Here is a 13,951-nt window from a genome sequence, read left to right as displayed (position 1 = left end):
TACTGTGATAATTGAAGCTACAGGATTTCTGATTGTCACAAGCCTGAATTTGATTAGTTATAAAGTAGACTACAGAATTTAGTGGGGTTTTTTTGTTTTTTTTTTACTTTTTGAATTAAATTACAAAACAATGAACTTCACCATGTTCTAATTGTTTCAGATGTGTTAGTACAGCATATGCTTACACTGGTAGATGCTCACGTGGATTTAAAGCCGGTTGGCTTTACATGAGCATGAGTTGAGGGGCTCTGGTAAAGCTCACTGTAACACAAAGATAATTAGAACTGTGCCTCATGCAAAGCAACTCTAGTTGAGTCTAAGAGTAAATGGACTGGTTATTATTGTTCAACTCTGCTTAACAGCTTTACACAGCGTCTCTCATTCACACAAGCACTTTTTTACCCCAAGGATACTTTGGCATGCAGACTGGAGCTGCCAGGGAACAAACCACTAACCTCCTGATTAGATGCCCTACTCTTCCTCCTGAGCCAGCCTCAGCCACCCACAGTAAAAAGATGATGCTGGAAATTAGTATGACAGATCCTCTCTTAGAAATATTGTTTTATTCCATTTTTTTTTTCTAGGCAGCTGTTGCTGTTTGGATTTGAAAGGCCTCGGTAATAAACTGTGGAGAGATTAAAATACTTGCAGGTTCTTTGGTACACAGTGTTTCTGTTGTCTTAAATCAAATCTGCTTGTGTGTTTCCTTTCACTGCATCATTCAGCAGTGGATGACAATGAAGAAGTCCAGCTTCACATAAACCAGCGTGTGCGGTTAAATTCAGTGGGTAACAAGGCAGCGGGCAAGTAGCCGGATGGAGATCCCTAATGCAGTTAGCAAAAAGTCCATTTCTTGAAGGCTAAATTCTGTTTTCTGTCAGTCAAAAGACAAACTTTTAAAGATGATTAATATAATGTAATATAACTTCTTAGAGTGCTGCAGGGAGCTGGTGCTTTTTTTAGCCCTGGTTTACAGTTTTCAACTGAGGTCTATAGTGCAAAAAGCATGATCCACAACGCCACAGCAAGAGGAAGAAATACACAAGTTTGAAATCAACTAGAGTGGTGGGAAATATATACAATTATAGAAAGGACTGAAATGTAACATTGCTTTTACTATTTAAGGGTTAGAATCTCTGCTTTTGTTACATAATCCATTATTAGCTTTAATTCCCACATTTCCTCACAGCTCATGGTTGATTCTTTGAAAATAAACACTTCACAGGTGTAAGCTGTGAAGAATTTGGAGGGGGGAGGGGGTCATTTTTGCAAATTATGAACATAGCACATTTTTTCTCTTTTTTTTTTAACAAGTTTCTACAGGTTTAACCTGGAATAAAACTCATAATAGGGTTTCTGACATCCAATTATTCAGCTTTGACGATATGGCAAACATTATCCAGGTAACTCTTGTGAATCGGGCCCCAGGGACTGTGTGCCACAGCGAGTACTTTGCATAACACGGAGTGGCGTTTTTCTCCGAGAGTGTGAAATCCAAGGATCTGCGACGCGGTGTATATGTCAGTGTGAACTCGACACAAATGTTCCTGTTGTTGCGACTTCGAGGTGGTGGTGCCTGGCGAGAATCCGTGCAGGCAGGCATCCAAAGGTAGCGGTTTGCTCTTCAAACACAACACAAACATCAGCACGCTTCTTAAAAGCGTGCTTTCTAAATCCGTCCTCATTCATACAGTCTTCATAAAGGCGTTCTCCTCCTTTTTTTCCCTTCTTCTTCTCTCCATCCTCTAATAATCCCTCCCAGTTCCATCCCCGTCTCCCTCTTCCTGAATCAGAGCCGTGTCATTCGTCTGAGGCAGAGCCGCTCGGCGCCGGCCCAGATTTGCCCCGGTGTAAAGTGGAGATGTTAATGTTAATTAAATCATTCATTTGGTTCAGATTAATTAGCGTCGCGCTACTTTTAAGACGAGCCGTAGCTAATCAGATTAGGCCGAGCCGAGGGCCGAGGCGGGCAGATGGATACGGAAGAGGCTCGCTTTGAAGTCCGGCTGCTGTCTGTCTGACAGAGAGTAGAAGGCGGGAAGAGCTTGTTACATGTTCTCGTGCTCCCCCCCCATCTCTGTTTTTCCACTTCATCTGTTTAACTGGTGTGACGGCAAACAAACCTGCCGGCAGGTTTTGACAATGTTGCAGCGACTGAGATAATTATGATGCTGATAAGCAGATGACAAAACAGAAGTAAAAGAAAACCAAAAAAACATTTCTGGTACGTTCAGCTGTCTTGTTTGCATGGACTCTCACACTCTCTGCTGAATAAGGTCTCTCTCTGTCTCTCATTTCCTCTCCCTTTTTTGGCTCGCTGTGTTCTCTCTGATTCTCTCGGCCTCGCGGGGCCCCACACCATCTTTAAATTCATAACAATCCTTGTTGCTGTTTTGTTAACAAGCACAGCTAAAATTTATCCTCCTCCCTGCTTCCTTTCATCTCCCTCTCCTCCAACTTCTTAGGTGTTTGAGGTTTTAATTTATTTATGTATCTATTTATTTATTCAGTTTTACTTTTAATGACTTTTTTCCCCACTCTGCAGAGTTTGGGGAGGAATGTGTTGTTTTTTTTTTAACACAACAAATTATCAATTCCCTATTGGCGTTTGAAGACATTACCTGTTGAATTAATTTCTGTGATATCCCTCTTGGTGGCTTGTTAATTTTTTTCCCTCCATTTATCTGCGGAAACAGTTATTTTCTCATCGGCACAGCCTCGGAGTGGTAATAATCACCTACTGAAGGTTTTAGGTGTTGTGTGGGTGATTAACATTCATTTATGCTGTTCCTTTGCTCTTTCTCTTCCTCATACACAGAAACTCCTGATTGCTTTTTTTTTTCTTGCCACTGCTGCTTTCTTTCAAATGAACAACTTAAAAAACTTTCTGTTCATCAAATATTTCATGAACATCATGCTGAATATAACGTTTCTCAAAATTTGAAACATGACAGATAGCCTGCTCAATAAGATAAATGTAGGGTCCTGGAATACATAAACGAAGCATTTATTTATTGTTTTTGGAAGTCTGCTGGAGTGCTTTCTCCTTAAATTAAAAAATTAGGTAAAGACTGCCTTTGCTAAATGAAAAATTTGGCAGTGGTTAGTTAGCTTAGCCTAGCATAAAAGCCTGTAAATCGGGCTGTGAGCTAGCTTGGCGCTAAAAGATATTTTTCTATTAATTTAAACAAGCTAAAATTGTTAGTCAATGTTTTTTGTTTTTTTTTAGCCACATGGTGCAAATCACAAGTGTTACACACCGGCCTGGGGGGGGGGGGGGGGGGGCTGGAGTGCAACACAAGAAAAATAATAAAAAGTAGTAAATCACACAGCCACAGCTTTACAATGACTAGTCATTTTATTAACTTGACAGGTAGCGAGCATCAGGGTGGGCATGGCCAAAACAACAAACAAAATACACTGGAAATGAATCAGAACTAACTTGCCTATAGTGAATCAACTCGATTCGGGTTGATTCAAAAGTTTCGGGTAGAAGGTTGTAAAAGAAACGGCTTCCCACCCCTACAGCTACCATGTCCAGATACGACTCTCTAAACTGTTTTTACTGCAGCTCAGCTCTGTCACACGCCACAAGGGCCCCAAACGCGCAGCTCACTGGAAACAGGAAGTAGTAGGAGAGGCTGCCGGCCCAGTCAGGTCCCAATTTGTAGCTGGCCTCATTCCCTCTTCCAGTAACAGCACCACACAGCACCTGGGTCATAACACAAGCAACTGTATGTTAAAAATAAAAAGGAGTTTTGGCAGTTTGCTGGTCTGGAGCATTGTGGTGTGCGTTACCATCAGCAATCATCTGAAAGAAGCAATTGTTGCTGCAGTCTGAAAAGGGTTATGCGTTCATTCATCAAACATTGTAAACATCCAAGAAAAATGTCCAAAATCCCAAATCCACCTCCCATGCAGTGCACAGCTCAGAGAAACTAAAAAAAAAAATATCTCAGACTATACAGGCCTTAGAATTTAGATTTTAATATCCAAGACAGCACAATTAGAAAAAGAACTAAAAGTCTAGCTTTTCTGGAGGGTTTCCAAGATAAAGACCATGTCACCATGGCTTAACTTTGCAAAATTGCATTTGAAAAAGCCAAAGGCCTTTTAGAACAACGTCCATTGGACAGGCGAGACCAAAGTGGAGATATTTGGCCTGAATACTCAAACACAGCACATCAGCACAAACAGCTCATACCCTCTGTCAAGCTCGGTGGTGTTCTGCAGCCACAGAACCTGGGCACCTTGCAGCTGCTGAGTTGACCATAAACCCTCTGTTCACAGTATTCTCGTGTCAGATGTTAAGCCATCTGTCTGACAGTTACACTTACCTAAAGTAGGTCATGCAACAGGATAATGATCTCAAACACATGAGCAAAAATGACAACAGAACATCATTTTCACACTGATTTTGGAAACGGGGTGACTAGCATGCCATTTGTGTAAACCTTTACATGCCATAGCCATAAATTAATTCCTACCAAGCAAAGGTAGCCATTATTATGACTGTTGTTCACCCCTTTGACCATAATTTTATCCTTCACAGCAACTGCTTTACAATAATGTTTGATTACAGCTCAAATCCTATTGCATATGTTTCTGTCTCTCCACCAGCTCACCTGTACAAGTGCAGGGCATTGCGGGACAGCTGTGGTATGTGCCTGAAGGCCAACCCCAGGTTTGAGTGCGGTTGGTGTGTTCAGGACAGGAAGTGTTCCCTCAGGCAGGAGTGCACCGGAGGAGGCAATTCCCACCTCCCCCTCCAGCTGGCAGAAGGTGGAGGGTGGATGCACGCCACATCTGGAAACAGCCGCTGCACCCACCCCAAGATCACCAAGGTAAGTAAGTGTGTCTGCCTGTTAAGGCTGCACACTTAAAAGTTGGTACCACCCACTGTGAACATGACCGGCTTTGAGATATACAGATAGTGTATGTGTGAGAGAGCATGCTAGGATACTTTCAGATGCTTGTACGGCTGTTCTGTGTGTAGCTGCTTTTTGACAGTTGTCACTTTGTACTTGACTGTGGAGTACTGGGTCATTTAGCATTTTGTAGTGTAGAATGTGAGAGTAAATGGCATCTATTACTCTACAGGTGTCTGATCCACTCTGTGTGAGTAACACACATAATTAAAAACATTCAGCCTTTTTTTTTTGACACCCTCCCACACAAATGCATCAAAACTGAAATAAAAAGCAACACACTCAGACTCATTGGTCACATTTTCTACAGTTAATGTGAAAAAGTTTCCAGGTTCATGGAAAGACAGGAATGAGCTTGGTGACCTTTCACATGAGTCTGAGTGTGCTCCAAATAACAGAAACATTTTTAATATAACTAACTAACAATGATGCTGCATTGGAAATTAATAGAAACCACCTCTGATGATTTTTTTCCTTAATAAAGAAGTGAGTTCTTTAAACTGGTTGAGTTGTGGTCTCGTATCACAGCACCTTAATTGAGGAGAATTTTAAGCGTGATAAAATGATTTAGCCCTCATTTTTGAATTTTCATTGTGTAGCAGTGTTTTAATGAATCTAATATATAAATAATACATTATAGCTTAAAAAGGACGCAAGTTTGTGTTTTTTAAATAATCTTTGAACTCACCTGTTTTTGCAGCTGTTTTTGGATTAAATGGACAAATTTGCTGCGTTTATTTTTTTTCAAAAAAGCTTGATTTTTCCGATTTTTCCGATCTGAATAAACAGATCTGACCAGTCAGACCGCTGCAATTTACAGGTGTGCTGTGGCTCAAGACATTCCCGTGCTAAATATACAATGATATGGCAATAGTAAAATAATACTAGTTTAGATACAGAGGTAGACGTCGCTCTGGGTCTCTGAAAGGATCTCTCCACTTCCTGAGATGTGGTCTCTCAGCACGTTCTCACTCCCGAGGCGTAATACAGTGACATTTTGTCAAGTCCCGCGGCGTTCCTGAGGAACGCGAAAGGTGACCGTCCACGTTCTTATGCCACACGCCTGGTTATGGGACTATGGGACATCTAGTTTTTTTCTTCTTTTCTAGAACTCTGATTTTTTTCTCAGAATTCTGTAAAAGAAGAAAAAAAAAAAAGACGTTCCCACTTTTATTTCCAGTGGCCCTAATCCTCTTCTGTATTCATTCCAAGCAGTTTCCTGTTTCCTGATTTTTCTGATTTCGTTATATATGAACGTGTCAGGTGCCCAGAAGTGTAACATATCAACGGTTTGTCACTTAGCGTAAAATGTTACGCTTTGGGAGTGAGAAAGTGTTGGGTCCCTGCCTCAAACTAATTTTTTCACCCTGTGTTTCTTGGGGATGATATTATTCAGAAAAAAAAAAAACCCACAACGTTTTTGATGTGTGTATACGTTACACAATAAGTTTGCATTGGAAAAATCCAGAATTTTGTGTTGTTTGCAACGCACTCGGTCTTTAATGATCTTCAATCCATTAGAATTACAAGTACTTATTTCACTTTTTTTTAAAATAAAGTTATAGAATTAAAGACAAAAGCTTCTGAGGGGAGGAACTGTGGAAACTACACTTTTGACTCATTGATGGTCATAATGCTTTTTGTCAAAGCAGCAGCAGAGAGATCTGTATTTTCTCACGTTATTTCCTGAGGTGTACAGTAGGCGAAAAAACATTTACTAAAACTTTTATCTTTCACTTGCTGTTTGAACTGAAATGTAACTCTGCTCTGAAGATAATTAAGTCCACTGATTCCACCGATGCAAATGTGAGACTTCAAAGTAAGTAAGGATAAGCACATGCAGTGCTGCACGAGACATCACTGGAAAGACAAAGGGTGAGAAGCCTCCAATGCCAACCAGCCGCAACCAGCGACAGCCAAAGAAAGTCTTCTGATCGAAACTGCCTCCAAGTGATATACAGTTTCTAAAATCGCCTGCGAAGAAAAGCAGCGCGGCTTCTTTGAGCATAATCTTGTCAACTCGTGAAGACAGTCGTGTCACCTGTGGAGATCCAAGGCACGGCAAACTTTGATAGGCCGTTGCGTCAGCTCCCTTTGTTGAAGCCCCTGTGGTCACGAAAGCCCTACGTGTCCTGAACCCAGAATGAAAGCTGCTCCATTTTAATGTGTTGCTATTAAAACGCACACATGATGGGACCTTGCGCCTGCCCTTGGCACAGAAATGGTGTTATTACTCACTATTACATCAAACCGCTACTCCAGGAAGAGAGAGCGCGAGAGAGCCACGTAAAACTTTGTTTGGCTTTTCTATTTTTTTCTATTTTTTTCTTTTTTTAAACAGTCTTTTAGTTATGGTGCTTTTTGTATGCCGCTGTTGTTACATGTAGTATTGAGGAGGTCTGGTTAATATGCGTCTTATCTTTTAATTTTGACAAAAGTCATGAATTTTCTGTGCGAAACTCAAATGGCTATGAAGTACAAATGAAACTGGTGACACTTTCTTGATATCAGTTGTTAAATCTTTGTCCCCTAACTCATTATCATCCATTATCTATGTGCATATGTTTTCAGAGACGTGAGGCTTATTAAAGTCTCAGTTCGAGGAACGTTTCAGTTTTTATAGTATGATTCATTCACAACTCGGTCTGACTTTAATAGTAACAATTGGTGTGTTCAGACATCATTAGTGCTGTGTGGATGTATTCTTCCGTCTGTATTTGAGTCAGCCTGTTTGTGAATGCGGACGCTTACAGCATGTTTGTTTTATGTTGCCATAAATGTGAAGGAGAGGATGTGTGAGTGATGTGTTTTCATATTATGGTAATGGTCCAGGTTGTGTGAAACAGACTAATGAATGTCTAACAAGATATAAAAGTAGAAACTTTTATATCTCGCTGTTATTTCTGTGATAAGGAAAGAGAGGGAGACAATATCAGATGTCTTTATTTCTCTTCACTCACACAAGCTTTCTGCCTGTAGCAGATATTACTTTTAACATGGGTGATAACTTTAGAGTCTCTGTTTTTTTTGTTTTGTTTTTTTTCAGGTGTATCTGTTATTGTAATTCCTACTTCTGCTCAGTGAAAGTCATTTTGTTGACTTGAATAGTGTAATTAACACATTGGCAAAAAGTGGCTCACTAGCTAAACCGTGCAGTGTTGAATATATGACAGTTGATTGTTACATTTGTCAGTGAAAATAGGCTATGTGGACAGGCCGTTCTTACTTGAAGCTTCAATAAATAGAGGATTTAAGTTTTTGGTCATAATAATTTTAATGTCAAACAGGTTCATTGGTCTCTACTCAGTTCAATTCAGTTTTATTTATACAGCACCGAATCACAACAACATTTGCCTCAAGGCGCTTTATATTGTAGACCCTACAATAATACATACAGGGAGTGCAGAATTATTAGGCAAATGAGTATTTTGTCCACATCATCCTCTTCATGCATGTTGTCTTACTCCAAGCTGTATAGGCTCGAAAGCCTACTACCAATTAAGCATATTAGGTGATGTGCATCCCTGTAATGAGAAGGGGTGTGGTCTAATGACATCAACACCCTATATCAGGTGTGCATAATTATTAGGCAACTTCCTTTCCTTTGGCAAAATGGGTCAAAAGAAGGACTTGACAGGCTCAGAAAAGTCAAAAATAGTGAGATATCTTGCAGAGGGATGCAGCAGTCTCAAAATTGCAAAGCTTCTGAAGAGTGATCATCAAACAATCAAGCGTTTCATTCAAAATAGTCAACAGGGTCGCAAGAAGCGTGTGGAAAAACCAAGGCACAAAATAACTGCCCGTGAACTGAGAAAAGTCAAGTGTGCAGCTGCCAAGATGCCACTTGCCACCAGTTTGGCCATATTTCAGAGCTGCAACATCACTGGAGTGCCCAAAAGCACAAGGTGTGCAATACTCAGAGACATGGCCAAGGTAAGAAAGGCTGAAAGACGACCACCACTGAACAAGACACAAGCTGAAACGTCAAGACTGGGCCAAGAAATATCTCAAGACTGATTTTTCTAAGGTTTTATGGACTGATGAAATGAGAGTGAGTCTTGATGGGCCAGATGGATGGGCCCGTGGCTGGATTGGTAAAGGGCAGAGAGCTCCAGTCCGACTCAGACGCCAGCAAGGTGGAGGTGGAGTACTGGTTTGGGCTGGTATCATCAAAGATGAGCTTGTGGGGCCTTTTCGGGTTGAGGATGGAGTCAAGCTCAACTCCCAGTCCTACTGCCAGTTTCTGGAAGACACCTTCTTCAAGCAGTGGTACAGGAAGAAGTCTGCATCCTTCAAGAAAAACATGATTTTCATGCAGCACAATGCTGCATCACACGCGTCCAAGTACTCCACAGCGTGGCTGGCAAGAAAGGGTATAAAAGAAGAAAAACTAATGACATGGCCACCTTGTTCACCTGATCTGAACCCCATTGAGAACCTGTGGTCCATCATCAAATGTGAGATTTACAAGGAGGGAAAACAGTACACCTCTCTGAACAGTGTCTGGGAGGCTGTGGTTGCTGCTGCACGCAATGTTGATGGTGAACAGATCAAAACACTGACAGAATCCATGGATGGCAGGCTTTTGAGTGTCCTTGCAAAGAAAGGTGGCTATATTGGTCGCTGATTTGTTTTTGTTTTGTTTTTGAATGTCAGAAATGTATATTTGTGAATGTGGAGATGTTATATTGGTTTCACTGGTAAAAATAAATAATTGAAATGGGTATATATTTGTTTTTTGTTAAGTTGCCTAATAATTATGCACAGTAATAGTCACCTGCACACACAGATATCCCCCTAAAATAGCTAAAACTAAAAACAAACTAAAAACTACTTCCAAAAACATTCAGCTTTGATATTAATGAGTTTTTTGGGTTCATTGAGAACATGGTTGTTGTTCAATAATAAAATTATTCCTCAAAAATACAACTTGCCTAATAATTCTGCACTCCCTATACAGAGAAAAACCCAACAATCCCAAAGATGAGCAACGACTTTGGCAACAGTAGGAAGGACAAACTCCCTTTTAACAGAAAGAAACCTCCGGCACAACCAGGCTCGGGGGGGTGGGGCAGCCATCTGCTACAACCGGTTGGGGTGAGAGAAGGAAGACAGAACAAAAGACATGCTGTGGAAGTATGATTCAATGGAGAGAGGTCTATTAACACATAGTGATTGAGAAAGGTGACTGAAGAAGAAATGCTCAGTGCATCATGAGAATCCCCCGGCAGCCTACACCTATTGCAGCATAACTAAGGATAACACTATGACGTTTTTGTGATCACTGTCCTTTTATTTAGCTGTTTTCAGCCGGAGGTGACAAGAAAAAATACATTAATAACATCAAAGTCAAAGTAAACTTCTTATTGTCATCTCTGCTATATCCAGTGCAGCATATAGAGAGACGAGACGACAAGGCTCCGGTTACATCAGTGCAACAAAACCTAATAAATAGACATAAAGGAAGTAAGAAAATATATATTTTCTTTGCAATACAACATGAAGCTCATTAGATTAGAACAGTGATGGTCTGTGCAAAAAGCCGTGCTTAGCTCCGTCTCTTGTTTTCTCTTCTGGTCTGGCAAAATACTTTGTTGCATCTGTTTACATTCTCTTGCTGGAACTGCAAGATCTCAAAAAAGACAACAAGCATGGCCGGCATGACAGCATGTATTCTGCGATGTCCCAGATCACCGAAGGGCGAGATTACACGGCAAACCCAATCTGATCCAATGACCCCGTAACAGTTAGTTAAGTCTAATCTTAAAATTAAGATTCGGTTTTTGACTCAACAGTGGCTCAGTTTTGTATTTGTCGAGGTGGGAATTTCAAAAAATAGCCAAGATATTAAAGGGTTAAATTGGACACACAGCAAAAGCTGCGTTTTAAACTTTCAAAGCTTCACGAACTTCATGCAGTTGTGGGTTAAAAATAGGTTTTTATATGTTTGCATTTTAATGCCAAGCAGTTTCTTAGTGTCTGTGATTATAAACACTAATGTTGTCACACTGTCATTTTAAAATAACACTTTATTGTCGAAATCAGTCTTTCCAAACCAACACTGCTTTCACTATTTACGGCAGGTGTTTTGGTGCATCTTCATAGTACCACCAGGTAAGTGTTCAAAGTCTCTCAATATAAAGGTGATGCCCCTGAAAATAAAAGCCTTTTAATGTTATTGTGATCTGAATCTGAACACAATTCATATTCTCTTTGAAAGCGCTGAACAATGATAAATGTTTCAATAACATTTGTCTCAGACAGTTTAGTTAGCAGAACTCTCGAACCATTTTCTGACCACATAAATACCTTTCCCAGTTTCTATCTGCCCTTCCATGGCTCCCATGTGCTATTGGTTACCATTCAGTCCACAGCAGGATTGTGCCCGCAAATAAAATGTTTGTAGATGCCGGATGACAGACTACGAGGAAACCACTGCTGTAATACTGATGATTTGATGTGGCTACACTGTGGTTAGGCCTGTAATATAAAAGGTCACATCACCACAGAGTGATGCCCCAGTACTTTACCACCAAGTGATTCCCGCTCAGTGGTACTTAAAAGAAGTGGCCAAGCAAAAGAAGAAAAATGTGCAATAAGATTTAGTAGATTGTTTTCCATCCATGTTACAGTATATAATATGTTATATGACCAACAGTGCAATATAATGGTCTAATGCAATGGTTCTTTACTAGCTGTGATGCTTTTCATCATTGTCAAAACTCAAATTCCACATTCCCATTCAAAGCTGCCACTCAGAGTCAGAGAAAATTCAAACAGTATGAAACAATGTCAGACTGCATAATGGGGACATAGCAAAGCTGTTCAGATTGAATGTTAGACTATTAGCTGACCAACTCCAGCATTCAGTGGTTAGTGGTTAGAAGCTGGCAGACTCTATGTTTTAGTAGTATGCATCCTCTAGTGTTTGTGTTCCTCGATCTCAGTCAAACCTCAGTCTGGTTTCTCATGTGGAACAATTACATCTGCTAGTCTTTTGCAGTTATGACTTAAGGCTTGTGTGTTACAGCACAAATGTAGTTCTGTTATATCAGATTACTTTCTTAAAGAATCCAAAACGCCTGAGGTCCGTTTTCAACTTCGGGGTGTCTGTGCTTTACATAACCCAGGGACCGGTGGTTATGTGCCTCTGAATGTAGTCGTGTTGTGTCAAATCACTGCAAACATGAGTCCAAATCTGCCTGAGGTCCCATTTCCACACTGTGGCGTCTCTGCATGCCCAGAGGCTCACTGAGCACTGGTTATCATTTTATGTGTTGCCACACTTTTATACTTTCAAGATATTTTCAGAGCTTCCAATAGAAATTCATTCTTCCATGTCAGAGGAAATTTTTATAAAAGTGGACAACTAAATAAATATAAGATCCACTGCATTCTTTCATTTATACTAGCTTAAAGGTATAGTACTCATATACATATCCTAATATAGTTCATCTGAGGCAAAACTCCTGAACTTACTGAAGTCTGTTCTATGAAGCACCTATGGTCCCAGTCACACAGCCGTAGAGACCAGTCGTGACCATCTGGCAACTACCAGTTGCTAGGGTAGAATCTCTTTTCCCAGAACGATTGGCAGGTGGTTACTGGCAATTGCTATGAATTAATGGCTAAAGCCCAATTCACTCAGGCTTAGAGACCAGACTCTAAGTGACTCCACAGGAAGTGCAACTTGCAACTGATTTCACCTAGCAACAACCAGCAACGACTTGCCAACCAGTTGGGGAATATAGTTTTCCCTAACAGCGAGACTTTCCCAGCTTGTCGCCAAACCCTCTCTAGGCCGGTGCGACAGAGGCCTATGGTAGAATATAAGTCATGGAACAATCGGTCCAATATTGGTCCACTGCTTTACATACAGCTAGTTATACCAGTTTCGTGGCTTTGTTGATGTTTTCCTTTCTGAGGAACTCATCAAGCTCAGTGTATGCAGATTCCCTAACACTCTCTCCTAACTCCAAGACGAGTTGGGTTAAAGTTTCACTTAAGTTCTCGTCACTATCAGTGCCTTTACTAATAAAGCTACACATGGAAACATAGAAACATATATACATATTAGCCTCTACAAGATACAGCTACACTATTGTGGTTGCAAATTGTTCAGAATTGGTGCATAAGCTGCTGTGATTTGCTCTATCTCTAACCCCCTCTGCGTCTCTTACTCAAGTCCGTACTCTAGTACTGTGAATGTCTGTCCACCTTCACTTTAGGTGTTATTACATATAAAAGCTGTATTTTAGAGGAATTCAGACAAACAGATAGAAAATTCTGGGGGAACACCACTTTCTTGCATACTATTAGTTAAAATTATGTTCCCATGCAAGGTTTTTGCCATGGCCATTATGACCATTATGTGTGTTTACGGTGTCATAGTATATGGCCCCATAGTCATCACTGGTCCCTTTCTGAATACCACCCCCACATAATGGTGGAAATCCCTTTAAAAGCACTCTTCTTTCTTTCTCTCTGTTGCTTCTCTGTCTGTGGCCCTGCCAGTGTTTATATCCCAGGGCTGGGTGGCTAGCTGATATTGTGTTTTGTGGTATCATAGCTCCATTCTTCCAAAACCATCTGAAGGCCCATTTCCACACCCCGGCATCTGTTGTCCATATCATACCCTGGAGCTTGATGGCTACTCACTCTGGTCAGTGTTTACCAGCTCTCGTGTTTGTGGTGCCGAGGCTCCGCTGGCGCCTGAGGTTCCAGCATGAGTAAGCTTCCAAATAGTAAGCAGCGAGAATATTCTCTTTCTTACTCCCTCAGTTTACTTTTTTTTTTCTTTCTCGCAGCATGTAGAGGATCCATTTACAAACCCAAACATGCAATCATCCCGTTTCTGGTCATCATAAAGATGCATTCTGTCAATGCAATGTTTATTTCTCTAAAACACGGGATCTCAGTTGCAACAAATGTATGTTTTTTGGTGATGGTGTGTTTACGCATTGTGAATATGTGTCTTTATATTATAGAATAACACTGCCAATGGTATTGTGATTTTTCCTTTT

The 13,951-nt window shown here is 40.7% G+C and overlaps 1 protein-coding gene across 1 annotated transcript in view; it reads left to right on the top strand.

Annotated features, from left to right (window-relative positions):
* LOC113012858 (plexin-A1-like) overlaps positions 1-13,951 on the top strand; it is a 327,308-nt gene that overhangs the window by 215,896 nt on the left and 97,461 nt on the right. Inside the window, exon 12 of the mRNA XM_026153254.1 lies at positions 4,621-4,844. Within this exon, the coding sequence (XP_026009039.1) occupies positions 4,621-4,844 (224 nt within the window). The remainder of the gene's footprint in view (positions 1-4,620; positions 4,845-13,951) is intronic.

The sequence above is a fragment of the Astatotilapia calliptera genome, chromosome 20 (genome assembly GCF_900246225.1).
Source record: "Astatotilapia calliptera chromosome 20, fAstCal1.2, whole genome shotgun sequence".
Lineage (NCBI taxonomy): Eukaryota > Metazoa > Chordata > Actinopteri > Cichliformes > Cichlidae > Astatotilapia > Astatotilapia calliptera.
The sequence above is the reverse complement of the archived record's forward strand: the minus strand, read 5'-3'. Positions and strand labels throughout refer to the sequence as shown.